Source organism: Sceloporus undulatus, chromosome 7 (genome assembly GCF_019175285.1).
Source record: "Sceloporus undulatus isolate JIND9_A2432 ecotype Alabama chromosome 7, SceUnd_v1.1, whole genome shotgun sequence".
Lineage (NCBI taxonomy): Eukaryota > Metazoa > Chordata > Lepidosauria > Squamata > Phrynosomatidae > Sceloporus > Sceloporus undulatus.
Window position 1 is genome coordinate 21,584,928 of NC_056528.1, and position 22,086 is coordinate 21,607,013.

At 42.5% G+C, this 22,086-nt stretch overlaps 1 protein-coding gene across 1 annotated transcript in view; it reads left to right on the plus strand.

The window, feature by feature from the left end:
* ABL1 (ABL proto-oncogene 1, non-receptor tyrosine kinase) overlaps positions 1-22,086 on the plus strand; it is a 50,518-nt gene that overhangs the window by 18,480 nt on the left and 9,952 nt on the right. Inside the window, 5 exon segments of the mRNA XM_042478419.1 lie at positions 7,306-7,390; positions 7,743-7,920; positions 16,448-16,632; positions 20,767-20,919; positions 22,027-22,085. Of these exon segments, the coding sequence (XP_042334353.1) occupies positions 7,306-7,390; positions 7,743-7,920; positions 16,448-16,632; positions 20,767-20,919; positions 22,027-22,085 (660 nt within the window).

Sequence of the window (22,086 nt, forward strand, 5' to 3'; positions counted from 1 at the left end):
CCCAGCGGCCAGAGCGCAAAGCTTCCCAGTGCAGTGAAAAAGGAGCGCTGAAATGGCGCTCCATTTCAAAACGCAGAAGTGGCGCTGCAAGGGGCAAAGCGCGCCCTTGCGGCATCACTTCCGCCGCGACACGTCTGGACTCTATGCGTCCAAGACATCAAAATGGTGGCGCCCATGTGGATGGGAGCTGCCATTAAGGACGCACTCCACGCGTACTAGGAAGAAGGGCCATGAGGAAGGTAAGACCCTTCCTAACCCTAATACGGCCCTTCCTAACCGTAGTACGAGCGGTCTGTAACCCGCCTATGTGTTTTTAACTTGTTATAAGCCACTTTGAGTCCCAAATTGGGGGAAAGGAAGAATAGAAATGCTTTGCCCCCACCTATCTTCTGCGAATCAGCCAGGCAGTTATTCCAGTACTTCAGGCAAGACGCTGGAGATGTGATTGCATCCAGCAGCTTGAACTACCTGAGTGTCCCCTAAGGATTGAAGTTAAGACATCCTTCTGGCTAGCTTTTGGAAACTTATCTTGTAGCTGACCCGGGCAGACGTCTCTCCAGCCCTGGGCATTGTGGGAGACTGAAGACCAGTCAGCTTGAAATCTGTCCATCCCCAGTAGGCTTGCAAACAAATTATTGTTACTGTCATAACTCCTTTGTTGTGCTGTATGTGCACCAGTCTCCCTGGAGGATGAAGGGTGGTAGGTAAGTGTCAAAGAGCTAAGACACAGATTCTAGTAGAAGGGTGTTTTGAAGCAGCAGAGATGTGTGGGTTGGTGAAGGGATCAAAGCACACAGAGAGCCTGGCTTCCACAGCAAAAGGCAAAAGGAAAAGAGCATTAACTAGTGCATAATATAAGGTTGGGAGTACCTGAAATCAAGTTCCTACTCACATGCAGATGCACTCTTGTTAAGCTTGTACACTTATTTCATATTGTTCACTTAACCTCTGTTTTTTGAAAAGGAACAAAATAAGTTAAAATAGAAACTGGGGTGGCTGTCATTGTAAACTGGCTAGACAGCATCTATTCTGGCAAAGTATGGGCTACATGTGGCCACTAGTGCCATTTTTGTGCTCTCCAGAGCCTTTCAGGGGTTAAAAATGTAATCACAGCTTGCATAATGACCTCTATGGAGGGCCCTCTGGAATTTCCTAGTCATCCATACTTCCTTCTCCTTCATACTATTGTTCGATGGTTTCCCAGTTTTTGTATGCAATCCTCCCAGTTATAAAAGCTTGAGAAGTCGAAAGCTTTCATGGCTGGCATCCATGGTTTTTGTGAGTTCTTCGGGCTATGTGACCATAGTCTAGCAGAGTTTCTTTCTGATGTTTCGCCAGCATCTGTGGCTGGCATCTTCAGAGAAAGCTTTGTCTGGAAAAAGTGGGTGTGTGTATACACACACACACACACACACACACACACACACTGTGAGAGCCTGGAAATGCAGGAGTGATTTGCATGTGTCTTGTTCTGTGTTGATGGCTGGCCTCAGGCTGGGAGGCTAATGCAAAAGAGGATTAGTGTCTGCTAATTGGTGATCATTATCTGCTGGGAAAGCCCCTGACTCTGAGTGGTTTCCCATTTGCATTTGCTGAGTCCTTATTTTGCTATTCCTCAGGACTGGTAGCCAAATTTTGTTCACTTTAAGGGTTTCTTCTTTCCGGTTGAAATTATCCAGATGTTTGTGGATTTCAATGGCTTCCCTGTGCATCCTGACATGGTAGTAGTTGGCATGGTCCAGAACTTCAGTGTTTTCAAACAGTATTTTATGCCCAGGATGGTTTGTAGCATGTTCTGCTACTGCTGATTTTTCTGGCTGGCCCAGTCTGCAGTGTCTCTCGTGTTCCTTGATTCTTGTTTGCACACTGCGTTTGGTGGTCCCTATGTAGACTTTTCCGCAGCTGCATGGTATGCGGCAAACTCCTGCCAAATTATTTGGCCTGTTCAGCCAAATAAATAAATAAACAAATGCAATCTAAATGGCACTGTCTTTCTGCTTATTAACATGGTGGGGAGAGAACCATCAGGAGATTCTTCAGGGCACATCCCATTGAAAAGAATGAGAACTGAAATTCTGAATTCATACCCTCCAAGATTAGAAAGCTAAAAAATGGGACACTTGTGGTTAAGCAATATCAGAGTGTGGTCAAGATGGTGAAAGTTGTCAATGAGGAAGAACAAGACAAAGTAGGAGAGGCTACAGCAGTTTTCTTTTGCATAAGCCTCCAAGGAAGGCCAAGACTCTGCAGCCTCCTTTCCTCCCCTCCCTCCAACACAGAGGCTGTGCAAACCGCTTCTAAGGGGTGGCCTGTAGTTCCCTCCAGCTGCGTTGCATTGGGGCCGTGGCAACTGCAGGCAGCAGCCTGATCTGGCCTTTCCAGGGTGCAAAAAGGAGTCGCAAAAATAGCTACTTTTTACGCCCTGGAAAAGGTGCGATAGCTGCAGCATTAAGGCACTCCTTTGGTGCTGCATCATGCGTGCAGCATCACACTACCCTGGGGGTGGAGTCAGGATGTGTATAATGTGGACGCCATGCCCCGGCGCCGCCCCCAGGCCAACCTTTATGCCCAGCGTGCACAGCCCCATATTTAAGTGAGAGCAAGCTACTTTTGTATTTTCTATTTTGAAGTTAGGTTGCAGCAATTGAAGTAAGCTGAAAACAAAAGGGGAAGTGGGAGGAGAAGAGAGAAAGTTGTATAAAAATGAAAGGATTAATCAGGATTGTCTCTGTCAAATTGGAACATTATTATTATTATTAATTTTATTTATTGATTGTATTTATACCTCATTCTTTACCAGAAAAGCTCTCAGAATGAGTTACAAATGGTTAATTAGGCAGTTCCCTGCCTCAGGCTTACAATCTAGAAAGACATGACACAAAAGGAAAAGGGGATGGCAGTGGGGAAGGGGATCATGTCCACCAGATTCTGCTGGTTCTTCTTTTCTGAGACCAGGATGGTGACGGATGGAATGGAGGGATACTTTTATTGAACCAAAGAGTTGTCCCAGGATGTTCCATTATTCAAAGGTATATTGGGCTGAAGAGAGCTGAAAGAGAGAAAATAATTTGCTGATACAATCTGGGACTCTTAACTTGGCATCTCTTTAATCATGCAATAAGAATTTCCGTTTAGTGAGTGAGTAAATTTCTTCAAGGAGCACTGTGACCATGAGTATGACCCAGGATAGTCATGAGGGAGTTAAATGTTTAGGAATGCTTTGCTTGTGTGTACATCCAGGAGTGAAGAACCTGATGTTTAACCTGATGGTCTTGTACCACAGTTTCAGGAATCCTTGATCACTGATCATGCTGCCTGGCTGATGGAACATTCTAGCTGGACACATGATTCTCATTCCCTTAGTGAAAACAGAAGTGGTGCCTTGTGGTGGAATGTTAACAATCTCTGTATAAGAACTGTCCCTGCTCAATTCACCTGGAGATCTGTGTAGTTTTCTTATTATGGCTGGTCAAGTACTCTTTGGAACCTAACAAGCAGTTTTTGGTACCCAGCAACTGGTATTCAAAGGCATAGAGAAAGATGATGAGTGGAATGATCTATAAAGTGTACCATACAGAGAAAATGGAGGGAGAGAAGGCTTTTCAATTTTCAAAATGTGCAGGTGTCCTCTGGTTCAGATGACTTCAAATGGTGGCTAGAGACATTGGGGAGGGGTTGTCAGGGGATTATCAATTTGAATTGTCTCATCACAGGGTTTTTGAGCTAAAATACATGTCATTAGGCTCTGATTTTGGACAAGGTAATACTGCTCAGCAGAGTTGAAAGCAATAGGAAAAGAAGACCGCATTACTGGTGCATTGACTCAATTCAGGAGGCCATGGCTGACCTGAAAGCATATCCAGGGGTAGCCATGTTGGCCTTTTGGGAGGGTTTGTTGGGCCAAGGAAGAGGTATATTTAGGGTAAGGCTGTTTGGTTTGGTTGAGCCTAGTGGAGGCTTGCTTGTGTGTGCAGTAGTGTCTCTTGTTCTATTGTAGTTTAGTGACCTTGTGTCCGTTGGATCAAGGCTGATTGTGTGAGCTAAGTGAAGGTGTGATTGTTGTTCTGTTGGGTATAGCCTCAGGTCATCCTCCTGCTCACCTGATTTCAGGGAAGTGGGATTTTTGCTCAGAGGAAGTGAGACAGAGATTTGGTTGGGGGAGATACTAACAGCCACTAGTTCTCTATATAGCTGCAGTCCCAGTCCCTAGAGCTTGATGAACAGGCTCGTCTAACTGGTGTTTTGTGTGAGTGTTTAAAGGGGGAGGCCCAGAGTTCTCTTCAGTGCTTCCTTAAGCCTACAGAACATGACTAGTGAGGGAGCTGCTGATAGTCATCTGCAACTACAGTACTGTGGTCTGTTTGTCTTCCTGCTAGAGGATATGGGTAACTATACCTGCACCAAGTGCAAGTTGGTACCCCTGTTGAAAGAGAAGGTCCACCAGCTGGAAGCCCAGGCTGGTATACTTCAACATAGTAGAAAGCAAAAAGTTTTCTCGGACAAGGCGGAACAGACTGTCCTGGATGGGGAAGACACAGGCGAAGTTTCTGGGGAGGAAGTCAGTTCTCATACACAGCAGGTAGACAGTTGCAAGAATGTAATACATTAGATGTAGAAAAAGTGGGGACTTTTGGCAAGGCATGGATTGCCTTGCCAAAAGTTTCTAGTTGGTAGAAACATTTTTGCCAGCAGTTTTAAAAATTTGATCAGGAGGGTTTTAAAATGAGTTATGTGGAGGAGGGAGACAGTATTCTGGAGAGCAGGAGTTCATCAAGGCCTGGACATAGTAGTTAAGCTGTTACATAGAAAACAAGGCAAACAGTGCAGGGACCCAACAATGGGAGGGAATTTTTTTACTTAGGCATCTAGGAGGGAAGACCCATGTCTCTACACTAATGCATAGAACATGGGAAATAAACAGAAGGAACTTGAACTCCTAGCAGAGCAAACCAAATGCAATATAATAGGCATCACTGAAACCTGGTGGGATAAGTCTCATGATTGAAATGTAGTAATAGAGGGGTATAACCTTTTCAAAAGAAGTAGGCAAAACAGGAAGGGAGGGGGAGTGGCGTTATATGTCAAGGATGTTTACATCTGTGAAGAAATCCAGGACTTAAATCCTGGAAGCCGAGTGGATAATGTCTGAATAAAAATTAAAGGGGAGGAAAAAACAGAGATGTTATTGTGGGAGTCTACTACAGACCCCAAGTCAGATTGAAAAACTGGATGACACCTTTCTAGAACAGATGACCACACACTCAGAAAGGAGACATGTAGTAGTGATGGGTGATTTCAACTGTTATGATATTTTCTGGAAATCAAACTCAGCCAAAATTTTAAGGTCCAACAAATTCCTTACTTGCTTGGCAGACAATTTCATTGTCCAAAAAGGTCGAAGAGGCAAAAAGAGGGTCACCTTATTTTAGATCTCATCCTAACCAGCAGGGATGACCTGGTTAATGGTGTGCAAGCGAGGGAAGCCTTAGGTGGGAATGATTTCATTATCCTAGAGTTTGTTATATAATGGAAGGGCGAAGCCAGACATAGTGAGACACACATTCTAGACTTTAAGAAAACTGATTTCAGCAAATGCAAACACAAATCCATCAGTGAAACCTTTATTGGCCAACCGAAATGCACAGTATACTAGTTGCAAGTTTTCGAAGCTCCATGGCCTTCTTCATCAAGGAAGATGTTACAAACCAAATAGGAGGGGGAAAACACAATTGGAGATGTTAGTCAGATGCCTGCATGTTGTTTCAGTTCTTAATAAAGATGGTATACTGGGGAGGAAATATTTTGTGCAGGCAGGTTCCTCTTCCTTCTGGCCATGCAGCAATAGGGAGATATTTATGTCCAGGAAATTTAAAGTCCATTTTCATGGGACTCCTCTTACACAATCTAGTATGTCTCCATTCCAGTGTGGTCACTGGCTTCTTTGTAAGCAGAAAACAATGGATTCCTCAAGAAGTCTCCATGTTTTTTGCATCAGGGACATTTTGGTGGTATAGAGGTAGAACATGTGAATTCAGTCCAAATTTAAGAAGAAAAAAATTGCTTTACTTTGGTTGGTGGTCCCAGTCCACAGGCCACTCTCTTCGTGGTCCCCCTGTTGCAGCTACAATGCAGTATCTCACAATACAGAAAAAATGCAGGGATAGCTGTGTTGGCCATTTAACAAATGCAAACAAAAATCCATCAGTAACCTTTATTGGCCAACCAAAATTCACAATATACTTGTTGCAAGCTTTCAAAGCTCCATGGGCTTCTTCATCAGGCAAGGTGATTTCTGCAAATGTAGGGAAATACTGGAGGTGATCTCATGGTTAAGAACACTAAAAAAGAAGAGAGTTGGACAGATTGGTGTTTCTAAAAAGGGAAATATTAAGTGCCCAATTTCAAACAGTTCCAAAGAGGAGAAAAAATGGGAGGTGTTTCAAGAAACCAGGATGGATGACTAAAGAACTTTCAACTGAACTAATTTTTAAAAGGGACATATGTAAGAAATGGGAAAAGGAGGAAATCATCCAAGAGGAATTCAAACAAATAGCTTGTATCTGTAAGGAGAAAGTCAGAAAAGCTAAAATGCAAAACGAACTCAGGCTTGCTAGAGAGGTTAAGAAAAATAAAAAGGGAATTTTTTTTTTGTATTGTCAGTAGCAAAAAGAATGAGAACATAGTAGGTCTATTGTGTGAAGAAGATGATGAAACATTCCCATCTTCACAAAAGGGAGAAAAGAGGACCTAAACGATTATTGCCCAGTTAGCTTGATATCAATACCACTAAAGATTCTAGAGCAGCTCATTAAACAGGGAGTCTGTAAGCATTTAGAAAGGAATACTATAATCACAAAAAGTCAACATGGATTTCTCAAAAACAAGTCATGTCAAGACTAATCCTACTACTTTTTTGATAAAATTATGAGCTTGGTAGATGAAGGGAATGTTATGGGTGTAGATATCCTAATTTCAATAAGGATTCCAACAAGATTCCCCATGATACTCTTGCAGACAAACTGGTAAACCCCATCTGAACTTTGTGTTTTATGAAGTTGTTGGAAAGGGGAAAGAAAATGGACTCTCACAAGAGTTGTGATACATGGGAACAGAATCGGTCAAAAGGTACAGTAGGCATCAGCGAGATATAGTTGCACAAGAGGCAAAGCAAGGTTGAGGTTGGAAATCATCAGCACACAGCAGCTTTAATTTCAGGTGCTTCCTTCACTCTTCTCCATATGTTGAAACCCTTCTGTTTCCAGAACTGTCTCCTCTGACTCTTTCTCCTTTAACTCCCCTTTGCAGGAGGACACCATGGAAGTGGAAGAATTCTTGAAAGAGGCAGCAGTAATGAAAGAGATCAAGCACCCAAACTTGGTGCAATTACTGGGTAAGTGACATAAATACTGCTCAGGCTGACTTGAACCAAAGCCCCATGCGGTGATAGGGATGTTAAGAAGTAGATAAGCTACTTACCATACTGAGATATTACTTACAGACATTTCAGTCCTGTGGCAAGAGCCTGCAATTTCTAAAAAGTAGAACAGGGTTTTTAATGAACTCATTTTACTTGCATTTAATATTTGAAAGACCTAAAGCTTAGACTTCTCTAACCAGATTCTGGGGAAACTTTCATTTGCTTCTATCACCTTTTCTTTGCCATGTTAGCTAAAGAAGCTGACAAAAGTTCTCTCAAGTGCAACATCAGTGAGACTGAATTAATTATTTTGATCATTCCACAGGTGTGTGTACGCGGGAGCCTCCGTTTTATATCATCACTGAATTCATGACCTATGGGAACCTGTTGGATTACCTCCGGGACTGTAACAGGCAGGAAGTGAATGCTGTTGTCCTCCTGTACATGGCAACCCAGATCTCCTCTGCCATGGAGTACTTGGAGAAGAAGAATTTCATCCATCGGTAAGGGAGAGAACAGATCACTCAGCCTTGTTCCCAGTACTCTTCCTCTAAGTTCCACAACAGCTGTTTTGCCAGACCAGAGTGCTTTCCATTAATGTCTTCTGCGTTGTCTTGGAAAGTACAGGTGCTACATGGGGAAATGTGTCTAGAGTCTTTGCTTGCCAAACCATGGCTCCCAACTGCTCTTAGAGAGAAATGGCAAGTAATATTACATCCTTTTATAATGTGAGCCTAGCAGTCCCCTCTAGAGCACTCTGCAGAGAGGATTTTTTCAGAACAAGAAGGGCTGTGGGCAACCAGTCCTCTTCTGGCAAGTTTTACCTTTCCTCAGATTGAAATTCCTGCCTCTGGCTTGTTCTCCTTTCTCCAATCCTAGTGATAGTTCCAGGCCCATCTTTGGCTCCTAAATATGCATCTAGAATCCTGCAAAGAAGATTGGCCAAGGAGAGGTTTGAGTGGAAACTCACCTCTTGTAGGCTGCTGTCATGTACAGGAACATTGCACTTCAGACATCCTAGCTGTCTGTAGTGAAACCCGAAAAGCTGTATTCAGAAAACTGTAGATGGTGAACACATATATGTGTTGTCAGGATAAAGAACGAAGCCATAATTAAAGCATACATAAATTCATATTTTAAGTGGATTACAATCTCAATAGTCATGAAACCAAAACACTCTCCTTTTCCCCTTTCTCTTGGGCACCTCTCCTGCTCTCACTCCATTCATTCTCATGGTTCTGTTTTGTTCCCTATGCTATTCAACACATACATGAAAACACTGAGAGTGGTTATCCAGAGTTTTGGGGTGCTGTGCCATCAATATGTGGATGACATTCAACTCTACTACTTCTTTCTACCACAGTCCAATGAGGCTGTCCTGCTTCTAAACGACTGTCTATCATCAGTAATGGACTGGATGAGGACAAACAAATTGACACATAATCCAGGCAAGGCAGAGGGGCTCCTGGTCAGTCAGAAGGCAGATCAGGGAATAGGGATTCTGCCTGTGCTGGATGGAGTTATACTCCCCTGGAGAAGTAGTGTTGGGGTACTCCTGGACTCAGTTTTGTACCTGAAAGCCCAGGTCTCTCCAAGTGACCTGGAGTGCTTTTGCACATCTAGAGTTGTGTACCAACTGCACTCATTCCTTGAGATGCTGCTTGCCTTACATCCTGTTAAATCCTGTTTGGATTACTTTAGTGTGCTCTACTTGGGGCTGCCTTTGAAGAGTGTTCGGAAACTTAAGCTGATGCAAAGAACTGCATCCAGACTGTTATCTGGGACAAGTTACAGAGACCACACAATGCTCCTCTGAAAACAGGTCCAGTGGCTGCCAGTTTGTTTCCAGGCACAATTAAAAATGCTTGTTATGATCTATAAAGCCCTACATGGCTTACGTTCAGGCTATCTCACAAACGGTATCTCCTGTATGAGCTGGCCCTGGCTGTCAGATATTCAGCAGAGGCCATTCTCTCAGTCCCATCACCATTGCAAGCATCGTTGATGGAGACAAAACAGAGGGTCTTCTCGGTGGCTGCCCCTAGACTCTAGAACTCCCTTCACAGGGAGGCCAGAATGCCCCCCCCCCACCATATATCCTTATGTTGGCACACTAAGATATTTTTATTCAGATAGATTTTTTAAAACCGAAAGTCTTTAAAGAATGGGCTGGGGGTATTGTACTGTTTTAATGGTACTGTTTTTAAGAACTTTATCTTTTTTTAAAACTGCATTTTCTTTTCTTCTTTTTTTTTAATGTGTGATGTGTTTTAATACTGTAATAGCTTAATTGTGTTTTAATGCTCACCTTTGTATGTTTTAATTGTATTTTTCTTTTAAATTGTCAATTTCTTTGAGTTATGATTTTGGGGAATATGCAGGATATAAGTAAATATAATAATACCACCACCACCACTACTATTATTAATAATAATACTATTCAGTGGGCAGCAGTACCAAAGCCACACATTATTATTTTCAGCTCTCCTGTCTACTGTACGGATTTGTTGATACTGTCCTATCATGCAGGGCGGAGACTAGGCTTATCTTGTATGTGAACACAAGATAAGTATTACGTTTTGTGACTGGAGTAGTGTTCTTGTGTACACATAAGGTTTCCACACATGGAACGTGTGAATGTGCCATGAATATGTTCAGGATTTTGCTGTGTGTCTCTTGCTTACTAGCCTACTTCTACTGCTTTCAAGAGTTCTTGTAGACAGAGGTTAGGGAATATTGGTGGTGTTGGCCAGTGTCATTCAGACAGTAACAATGATAGGTTGGTGGCTTCCCAAGCAGGACAAGAAGACCATAGCTCATGTCCCTCAGCAGCTTGGTATTCAGAGAAGCATCCTGCCTCTGGTCCCAGAGATAATAAAGAGATCTGTCATGACTGATAAACACTGATGGGCTCATTCTCCATGACGTTTGTGTACCCTACTTTTAAAGCCTTGTAAGCACTGGCTGTCACTACATCTTGTAGTAGGAAATTGCAGTTAAAACAGCATGTCAATAAGTTCTTCCTTTTGTCTGTCCTGAATTTCCAACAGGTTTTATTGGATAACCATACCTCCTAAGGTTGAGAGGGAGAAAATGTTTCTCTGTTAATTTTCTCCACCTTGAGAGCGATGGGTGGATTGATTGATTGATTTCAATATTTATATCTCTTTCTATAATTGAAGATCCCAGGAAGGCATACAGTAAAATCAGCTTGCTAAATCTCTTTCATGAATCCCCAACTCACCCTTAATCATATTTATTTTCTTAACTAGCAAAATTCTAAGTTCTTTAGCCTTTCATCATAGGAGAGTTTCTCCAGCACCTTGATTCAGCTACTTTTTCTGCAATTTACAAAAATCCTTTTATTCTGTTGTGTTCTGTTAACAGGTGAAGAACCTGCTATAAGAAACAGGTTCCCATTCGTTTCAGGCAGGATGCCCAATAGTGATGTAGTGAATCTGAGTGTTGTACTAGAACACTGGGAGATCCCACTCAGCCATGAAGACCACTTGGGCAGGTCACACTCTCAGCCTCAGAAGAAGACAAGGGTAACTGCCCACTGAACAAATTCTGCCAAGAAAACCCTGTAACAGTAGTGTCACTAGGGCTGTGGGGGGTAGACTATACTGGGGGACACCACTGAAGGGGGGTGACACCCGGTGAGCACCCCCCTGTCCCTGCCCTGCACGGCCATGGGGGACAGGGAAGGAGAGGGCCAGGCACCCACCCACCCAATCCTTGCCCCATGCAGCTTTACTCTGAAGTAAAGCTGCATAGGGTAGGAAGTTGGGAGCAGGCTCCTTTGGCTCTGACCTGAAGCACTACCCCCCCACCCTGGGTGACTCCCTGGTGCAGGATGCCGCTGCCCTGTAATAGGATCAGGTCAGTGTAGGGTTGCCATATGTCAGAAAAGAATGGAAAGCACACAATAATACGAAGGATGAGCAGTAATTATGGATTCTTACAGCTGTAGTCTAACAACATATGAAAGAACACAGGTTTTCCTAGCTCTGCTCCAAAATATCTTTATTTGGAAATTGGGCATTAGGAACAGTAGATTTATAAAGAAGTCTCATAATATAGGGCAAAGCAGACATTGAGCTCATAGGTGAATGTCATGTCTTGAACCACATACCATCACTTCCTTTAATGAGTAGCATAGGAAGCAGGAACCAATGTCTGACCCTCAGGACTGCCTTGTGCAAGTCCAGTCAACATAAAGGGAAGCCAATAATGTCCTATCAGGTTGTATATGAGAGAATTAGATAATGTAGCATTCTCATCCTCTGTGCATTTATAACTCCAGAACGCTCTTGTGCCTCCATGGCTTGCCCCTCTGACCATCATATTTGAATTTTGTAAGGCCCAGGTGAGGCAAGGTGAGGCAATACTTCTTACTCATCTATGGTTTTACAATAAGGCTCATGATGAAACCTTTCTTCCTAATCATTACAGTTCTTTATAAAATGGCTCTCTCCATTCCATCTCGAAGAGCCGACAAATCACCCATAATGACACATTTTTTCTCAAACCATCAGCTCTACCAGACTCTCAGAAAAAAAACTTTTCCCCCCTTTCTTTTTCTTCCTGGTGCCTTTTCAACATGCCTTCCATCATTGTCATCTTGCGCTTTAGTGATTCTTCTCCCTGCTATTGTCTGGATGGTTTGCCTCTCCCTCCTCTATTAAGCATCTTTTCAAGAATGGCTGTCTGGAGGATTTTGACCTTTAAGTGTGCTGCAATTATGGTTAGCACTTTGCATTCTTTCTCTGTGGAAATGGCTTCTGAACAATGTAATAACAGAATTCGTTGAAAAATTTGGTCAACCTTACTGTATTGTCTGCATGTCTCCAACACAAAAAGAAATGTGTGCCTCACTCGCTGACATGAAGGGTGTCAAAACTATTAAGAGGCTCCCCTTCAGTGGTAGCCATGTATTTGAAGACATAGTTTTTTGTGGGTTTTTCGGGCTATGTGGCCATGTGCTAGAAGAGTTTATTCCTGATGTTTCACCAGCATCTGTGGATGGCATCTTCAGAGAGTGCTGGCATGGAAGTGAGTTGGGTATATACTGTGTGACCCTGGGTAGGGAGGGGTGATCTGCATTGTTAATCTGTGTATTGTTTTGTTGTTGATGGTCAGGCCTCAAGGTGGGAGGATATGCAAAGAAGATTGTGTCTGCTTAATTAGTGATCATTGTCTGCTGGGAAAGCCCCTGACCCTGGGTGGTTTCTCATTTGCATTTGTGGAGTCCTGATATTGCTATTTTTCAGGACTGGTATTCAAATTGTATTCATTTCAAGGACGTGTTGTTCTGTTGTTGAATGGCAAGGCCTCAGGGTGTCTCAGGAGGGCAAATATTGTCCCCATCTTCAAAAAGGGCGGGAAGGGGAGAAGACCCATACAATTACTGCCCAGTTAGTCTGACATCAATACCAGGAAGGATTCTAGAGCAGCTCAGTAAAGAGAGAGTCCATAAACATTTAGAAAGGAATGTCACAATCACAAAAAGTCAACATGGGTTTCTCAAAAACAAGTCAAGACAGACTAATCTTACTACTTTTTTTGGATAAAATTACGAGCTTGGTAGATGAAAGGAAGGTTGTAGATGTAGAATATCTTAATTTCAATAAGGGCTTCTACAAGGTCCCCCATGATATTCTTGCAAACAAACTAGTAAAGGGCAGGCTAGACAGTACTACTGTTAGGTGGATTTGTAATTGGTTGACTGGCCAAACCTAAAGGGTGCTGCTGCTCATCCTGGAGAGAAGTGACTAGTGCTATTCAACAGCTTTATCAGTGACTTGGGCAAAAGAATAGAGGCCATGCTTATCATTAAAAGGGGTAGCTAATACCATGGAGTACAGGATCAAAATTCAAATGACCTTAATAGATTAGAAAGCTGGGCCAAAACTAACAAAAAGAATTTTAAGAGGGAGAAATGTGAGGTACTACAGTTAGGCTAAAAAATAAAAATAAAAATGAAATGCACCAATATAGGATGCGGGACAGTACATGTGAACAGGAATTGGAGTCCTAGTAGACTAGAAGTTGAACATGAGTAAATAGTGCGAAGCGGCAGCTTAAATTCTAGACTGCATCAAGAGTCAAGGGAAGTAGTAGACCACAAGTTCAACGTGAGTCACCATTTCTCATGCTGTGTTGAAAGTCTCTCAAGCACCGCCATAGACTCTGCTGTTGTGGGCAGAGATCTCCTGTGTAGCTCAATTTAAGTCTTGCCCTTGTCACCATGCTATCCTGGAAAAATGGGCAGTGCCCTTGCTCATTTCTTCTGCCTCTTGGGCAAATTGTTTTCTTTGCTGCCAGGGACCACACACAGTGAGAGAAAATGAAAAAGCTTTCCCCGCATCTTCCGTATCTTCTTTTTGTACCCCCCTTTTAACCTTGCAAACTGCGCACCCTTTTCTCCCCAAGCCTCCTACCCAATACCTTTGGTGTACCATCACTCTCCTCTTCAGTCATTTTCAAATCCATGACAGTGACCTCACTGAGTGATTTAAACTGTTAGGGGGTGGAAGCCAAGATTGATATTAATGACAAGATGCTTTTCTTTATATGCTCACCGTGTCAGCGTTTGCTGATAAGAAATGGGGTAGATGCTATTTGACAAATTAATGTGCCCTTTCACAGGACTTGCTCTTGTTGAACAAGCAATTTGGTGCTGCTAGTTCTACTACTGACTTTTCTTTCTTTCTTTCTTTTTTATTGATATTTTTATTAAGTTTTTAGACACAAAAAATAACATTCTTAACTTCACAACTCTTATCCATAAATCAAAATATATGTCCGTAAACAATTTGTTTCTGCACTCAAACAGTGTATTAGGTATTCTATATCCTTCCTCTCCTTTTATCTTATTTCTCTTCTCCTATTTTTTTTTGCTTTCCATATCTAACCAACACTCCTCTCTTAAATTTGTCTATGTTCTCATACCTTCTTTGTTATTTCTTCCTCTAACCTTTCCTTCTTCCCTCAATTCACCTTCACCAGCATTGTCCAACATATGCCCCCCTCCCTGGCTGGAATTATTCCTTCTTTAATGACCTATTGTTTGTATGTAACCTATTCTGGAAACCTGGTCAGCTGAAAATAAATACCTAAATGGTTGAGGTCCAGGTTACATATCCCCCTATATCATTGGTTTCCAACCTTTCTAATGCTGCGACCCTTTAATACAGTTCCTCATGTTGTGGTGACCCAAACCCATGAAATTATTTTCGTTGCTACTTCATAACTGTAATTAAACAGGTGTTTTCCAATGGTCTTAGGCGACCCCCATGAAAGGGTCATTCGACCCCCCAAAGGGGTCCCGACCCACAGGTTGGGAACCACTGCCCTATATGAACCTGCTCATTTCTTGAGATCTCCTGGGGAGGCCCTTCCCTCTTCCCCACAATCCTCACAGGGACATCTGGTTGGAACACAGCAGAGGGTTTTCTTGGTGGCTGCTCCCAGGCTCTGGGACTCTTCCCAGAGAGATCAGACTGGCACTCTCCTTGCTGCCCTATATAGAGAGGTAAATAGCTTTCTGTTTTGACAAGCCTTTGAAGGCTGGCTGCTCAGGACAAAAGGGCTTTTCATATGCTGTATTTGTTGCTATTCTATTTAATGGTTTGTCTTTAACTGCTTTTAATTTTATTGATAGTTTAAGTAAATTTTTCACTTCTGCATAAGGTAATTTTTTATCTATAAAAATAAATAAATAAAACTTTTATTTATATCCCGCTTTTCTGTAAAATCCATCAAAGCAGCTAACAGTTAAAACATCCCCACACAATATTACATCAATATAACAACACCTTCCCCTTAAAAAGGATTAAACATATTAGAATTTTAACAATATCTTTATTTTACCCTTAAAGCCCTAAATGGCTTGGGTCCAAAATATTTCCTGGACCTCCTCCTTCCATATAATCCACCCCACACACTTAGGTCCTCTGGGAGAAATCTGCTACAACCAATAAAAACCAGATTATTCACAACTGCCCAGAAGACCTTTTTGGCTATCGCTCCCAGAGTATGGAATGGCTTGCTGGATGAGATCCATTAAGACAGAGCTCTTCCGGCAGGCCTTTGCTGAATAGATGCCTGGCCACCAAAGAGAGAAAGTAATGGATCAATCCCTTTTGCTGTTTATTTGTCTATTGTTGTTTGTTTATTTTTATCTACTGTTTAAATTGCTATATTAATTAGTAGTAAACAGAACATGGGCAGAGCGATAGTATAAAACCTGGTGTGAGGAGGTAATCATTCTGTGGCCGAGCGGTTTTATTCAGTGTTTGCTTTAACAGTTGTAAGCCACTTTGAGTCCAGCACTGGGAAGAAGCCATGAATGGTGATGGTGGTGATGATGATAACAACGTTAAAAAGTTTAAAATAAATAAGGACACTGGATCATACTTCTCAACTATATTGTTGATCCACCAAAACAAAGATTGCAACTCCAGATGTCCCTTTGCTATTGCTGTGTCAGGAGAAAGGCCTTCCCTGGGGCTGCCTACTCTGCCATTCCTCCAGGAGCTTTCTTGGCTCCTCAGACACAAAATCCTCTCTTGTCTTTCCTTGACTGTTATTGACCTTAAAAACTACATGAGGAACATGCACTATGTCAAAGCTTGGGAAAGATACACTTTGAACATGCAAGTCTCAGGAGCCTCCAGTAACAAGGCTGGCTGGGGTTTTCTAGGAGTTACAGTTTTAAAAAAGTAACTTTTCTTAAGGCTCAAGTGGAATGAAAAAAATGAGTAGGTAGATATGTGTGGGAACTGAAAGCTTTGTCTTGTTTCACACATCACTTGATTCTCTGTCCTCAGCTTTTATATGGATTTGGTAGGGAAGGCAGCAAAGTGTGCAAACTGACTCCCTTGAGAAGATTTGTTCATGCAATAGCACAACAGGTGTATCTTAAAGGACTGCTGAGTGCTGGTGATAGTAGTTGTAGCTTCAGTAAAGAGGTTTTCCTTCTCCCATGAGAGATTTCATACCCATGTTCCTGCTCTGTCTCCCTAGGGATCTTGCTGCTCGGAACTGCCTCGTAGGGGAGAACCATCTGGTGAAGGTAGCTGACTTCGGCCTGAGCAGGTTGATGACAGGCGATACATACACAGCACATGCTGGGGCCAAGTTCCCCATCAAGTGGACTGCGCCAGAAAGCCTCGCTTACAACAAGTTCTCTATTAAGTCTGATGTCTGGGGTAAGAGCCTCACACTGTATTAAAGCAGTTGGATCAAGGGCTAAATCATGAAATCAAGATGCTTAGGAGTTAAGAGTTTTGCTGCAAAATAAGAAAAATAAAGATGATGTAGCTTAGACTTTCAATCGCAAGGTGGGCCCATGGCTCACTTGGCAGAGCACATACCTTTCATGTAGAAGCGCCCTGGTTCTGTTGCTGATATTTTCTGCTTCACAAAAATCTTTAAAAGGACGGGGTGGGGGTGGGGGGGTAACTGACTGAGTGGGGTGAGTTTCATCTGTCCACTTCCCCCAGTACTCAACGAGTGGTCTTCACCACTTGTGGCCTGATCTCCTTAGCTGGAAATGCCAGAGATTGAACCAAGGATTTTCTGTATGTGAGGCAGGTGCTCCACCACTGAACTGTGCCATTCATACTGTGAACATATGTGCCCATTATGCAAATGTGCATAGACTTGTTGTTTTTTCCTGCCCAGAATCTGGGTTTGCTAATAATTCCAAAGCAACAAATATCTCTCCCTTCAAGTACCTGCATTATTCATAACTTTATAGTCATCTTTCTCAATTTAAGTCATTGTCCTCACACACCACTCCCCCACCTGCCCAAATTGTAACTATCCGTGCATACAACCGGTCTTGCGATGTGCATATTCCAATCCCAGCGGGGGATTAGGAGAGCAGCCAAGCATTGTGTGGTTTGTCTCTGGCACTTTTCGGTGTCTGGATTCCATCATAACAGTATAAAAACAGACCCTTCCCAAGTGGATAAGTCTTTCTGCTGCATATCACCTCCTTTTTCTTTTTTAACAACAAATTCACTTGTCGTCTCCACTTGAGGACAGAGGTCTATCAAAGGAACATTCTGAAAATGGCTAGCCTGAAATGGCTAGCAGTTATTTCTCATACATGAGGTGATGTTTACCCTTTTAATGTGATGGCAGTGGCCTTGCCTTCTTGTTAAAAGATAATGCACAGGGTGACTGAAGTAATTATGTACAAGTTGCTGAATTGATATCAAAAGGCTATCTTTTATAATGAGGAATCAGATACTAATTCAGTTTCTTAGTTGGATTTCAAGAAACCTTGTGTCACAATGAATTTTGAATTTGTTGCTTTTTCTGAATTTGTTTGTTTGTTTGTTTGTTTTCTCTGCACCTTCCAGAGAACTAAATGTAATGTTCCAGTCTGCTTAGTGGCATCATTCCTTGAGAGATTAAAATCTAGACATGATTTAAATGCTACTAGTTGGAAAAGAAGAAAAGAGACTGCAATAAAAGAGATTGCACCTAAACATTAGGAAGAACTACTTTATTGTAAGAACTGTTGGACAGTAGAATAGACTGCCTTGAAAGGGTGCAGACTCTCCTTTTTTGAAGAATTTTAAATAGAGTTTCTGTGGGCATCTTTCAGAGGTGATTTAGTTGTGTATTATTGCATGGCAGGGGGTTCGACTAGAATGATAGAAACATAAGAGTTAAAAGAGACCTCAAGGACCATCAAGTCCACTCCCCCTTGCCATGCAGGAATACACAATCAAAGCACCCAGCCTCGATTTAAAAACCTGCAAAGAGGGCTATCATGTAAACTCTTAACCTTCTGTTCTCCAGGCTAAAAATACCCAGCTCCCTAAGTCCTCATAAGGCATGGTTTCCACACCTTTCATCATTTTGGTCACCCTCCTCTGGATACACTCCATCTTGTCAACATCCTTTTTGAATTCTGTTGTACAGAACTGAACACAGCATTCCTAGATGGTCCTTGTGGTCCCTTCTAACCCTGTGATTCTGTAAATGCAAACCTTCTAATTTTTTCCTCCCCCATCTCCACTTGTTCTGCTAACTTTAAATGCCTTATCAGGCATGTTATGTTGCAGCTATTACCAAAAAGAGCAACTACAAGTCTCCTCTTCATCCCTGTAGCAGCATGTATGATGGAACGTAATTATATCTCTATCCCCATCCTTCTTATGGTGAAAATGAACTGTGTGTTGATGGGGTGTCATGCATTTAATATCTCTAGTCTTCAATCTCAGATGGTGTCTGGTCTTGGCCAGGCTACAACACTGAGATGGAGGCGTTCAGCCCTAACACAAACAAACAAAATTTTAAGGCAACAAAAGACACCCTGTGTAACTGTATGAGGAGATAAGATAGAGCTATAGAATCTTAGAGTTGGAACAGACCTCAAGGCCCATCTAGCCATGCAGGAGTGCACAGCTACAGCACTCCTGAGTGATACGCAGCCAGCTTCCATTTAAAGACCTCCAAAGAAGGAGACTCCACCACCCGCTGAGGCAGTCTGTTAAACAGCTCTGACAGTGAAGAGGTTATTCCTAGTGTTAAGGTGCGGAACCTCTTTTCTTGTCATTTGAATTCATTGGTTTGTGTTCTAGTCTCTGGAGCAGCAGAAAACAAGCTGGCTCCATTTCCACATGGTACCCCCTACTCAGATGTAAGTGCTGTCTAAACTGTAAGACTATTCTGTGACCTGTAGATTTAGCAGATGGTCTCCATGGCAAAAATGAAGCCTCAAGGGCACCTCTAAAACCACAGTGCATACCTCACTGCTTACGGGCCTGGGGCTTGAGTAGCAGAGCAGTCCAAGCAACAAAGACTGGTTGCTGATGGTCTCTCTCATACCCTATTAACATTTGGGTTTTAAGTCCTTTTTTAGTTCAAGAGGAGCCGGAAAAACAAAGGGAGGAGAGGAATAACAAAGAAGGAGACAGACAAAGACAGAAAGATCTAGTCACCAATCTGTCTAGGGAACATGGTGTCTTCCAGATGTTTTGGACCACAACCTCCATTACATCTAACCATTCGCTGGGTGATGGGAGTAATTATTCAATGCAGTGGTTCCCAAACTTTGGTCTTCCCAAGTTTTTTGAACTTAACTAGCTTGGTCCACAGTCAGGAAGTCCGAAATATCTGGAGGGCCAAAGTTAGGGAACCACTAGTTCAGTGCATGTGGAGAGCTCGGAGTTGGGAAAGGCTGCTCTAGCGGCAATGTGGGATTGGGTGGGGAAAGGAGACAGGGCATTTTATTACCTGCTGCTGTACCAGTGCCTCTCTCCAAGTTTGGGTTCATTTTGCCTGCAATGAATTACACTTGTCTTTCTCCAGCAGTTTGTTGGTTTCTGCACTGTAAGTCAGCACTGACTGAGGTGGGAAAGACCCAAAATGTGGGTCAGTGAGCTTGTGTGTGTGTATTTTTCACAAGGGGAAATAGATGAGTTCATCTGATTTGCAGAGGCCATCGTGCAGCAACAGAGGTTTCAATTTATCTGGTGTGACATTTCTTAATTGTGCCTTTAACAGTACCTGAAGGAACTTCAGGCATTTAGGTCCGAGACAAGCTAGTACACTGAAAATTAAGCTAATTCTGCCCTGTCATGTCTCAGAAGATTTGTCTGGATTGATGAAAAGGCTTGTTACTGTTCTTCAACATCTCCACAGTCATCTGCCCAAAGCCAGAAAGAGCCAGGGCGCACTTAGTTCACACATCCATAGCCCCAGGAAACAATTGTACATGTCCCCCAACTTGTGGTAGCCTAGTTACACTTTCCTCTCACTCTCTCCAGATACTGGAATTAAAATTGGTTAGAAGAATGCAAGCCTAGACCAATGTCACATGCAGGGATGCACCCTCTCCATGAGGATGCACAAAGCATTCTCTGTTGCTGGATAATTTGCAGTATCTCTTTACTGAATGAAAATTCAAGTTGCAACTGCTAGTTGCAGTTACCTCTCCACTGTGAAGACAGTTTGAAAGGGGGTATTTTCAGAGCAATAATTATACATAGGTACAGGGTACCTATACATAGGTACATAGGTTCTTGTCTTATACCGACTCAGAATATTTGACATTTTAGTCCAGTATTTTGTACTTTATCGGGCAGCCACTGTCTATTGCATTGGCCTAGTTGATCCTGTGACCTTTTGTATGCCAAACAAGCTCTCTGTTACTGTTCTCCCCAAACTCCTTCCTCCCAGAGTTTTTTTAACTGGGGTTATTGAAAATTGAACATGAGACCTTCTCCCTGCAGCTCATGTATCCTACTAGTGAGCTACAGCTTTCTCTCTTGCAATTTGCCATTTGCCACATCTGAAATTATCTCCTTGTGTTTCTTTTGCAGCCTTTGGCGTCCTGCTTTGGGAAATTGCAACCTATGGCATGTCACCTTACCCTGGGATTGACCTTTCACAGGTCTATGAGCTCCTAGAGAAGGACTACCGCATGGAACGCCCTGAAGGCTGTCCAGAGAAAGTCTATGAGCTCATGAGAGCATGTAAGGGTCTTCTGGAGGCTAAAGCTTTCTTGGCCTGGAGGAACTGCCTTAAAAGAGGACAGGAGCTCAGACCCTGCAAATGTTTTAATGCTTAGGACTGGGTACAAAACTTTGCCAATAGAAAAGGATATGTGACCAATTTCCCTATTCTTTGTACTCAGTGGCTAAATGTACATGACCCTGTTAGTCTGGAGGCACAATTAGAAACTGCAGGGTTGGTGCTGTGTTTGGTTTCTTGCCCTTAATAAAATGAAATGAAATGCGTCTAATTATTACTTCCAACAACAACTATTATTACTCCCAACTCCCAATAACAAAATACAGCTAAGGTCCAGATCATCTGAAGGACCGTATTTCCTTATACAAATGTGCCAGAATCCTTGGATCTACAGAGAAGGGCTTTCTCTCAGTCCTGCCACTGTCACAGGCTTGTTTTATGAGGATGCTGGAGATAGAGCTGCTCCCACCCTTCCATACACTGAAGGCCAGGTCAGCCAAACCCTGCTCTCCTTTGCTCAACAGGGAAATGCTGTGTTTAAGTAAGCTTTTAATATGCAATTGCTTGCAGAGAGGGTTTTCATTGGGATGGGATTAATTTCTAAAAACTTTTGTTTAGGCTTTTTAAATTAATTCGGTGCTGCTTTAATGTGATGAGCTGGTTATTTTAAAATTTTATTGTTTAGTTTTTATTATCCTTTTGTGAGCTGTCTTGGGTCCCACTCCAGGAGAAAGGTGGCATATAAATTAAATAAATAAATAATACTCCAAAGCCAAAAATAAAGCATTTCTTCAATTAATGTGGTTTTACTAGCTGCTCAGTATCTTCACATGGCCTTTGTACAGGTTGTTTCTGTGCTAAATCACATTGCTGCTCCCCTCCACCATTACCTTTTGATAAATCAGAGGGAGAATTCCAGGAGGGATGCCTTCTCCTACCATTGTGAGGAGGAGTTGGGCTACTCTCAAAGACCTCTAGCTTTCTTCTGGTCAGACTTGTTAAAATGTCCATATTCCATCTATATGAAAAGTGGAAGGCAGCACAGGAAGTGTTGTATGTATACGTTTAAGACTATGCTTGAAGAGCTAATGGGTTGCCTATCCTTCCAGGCTGGCAGTGGAACCCTTCTGACAGACCTTCTTTTGCTGAAATCCACCAAGCATTTGAAA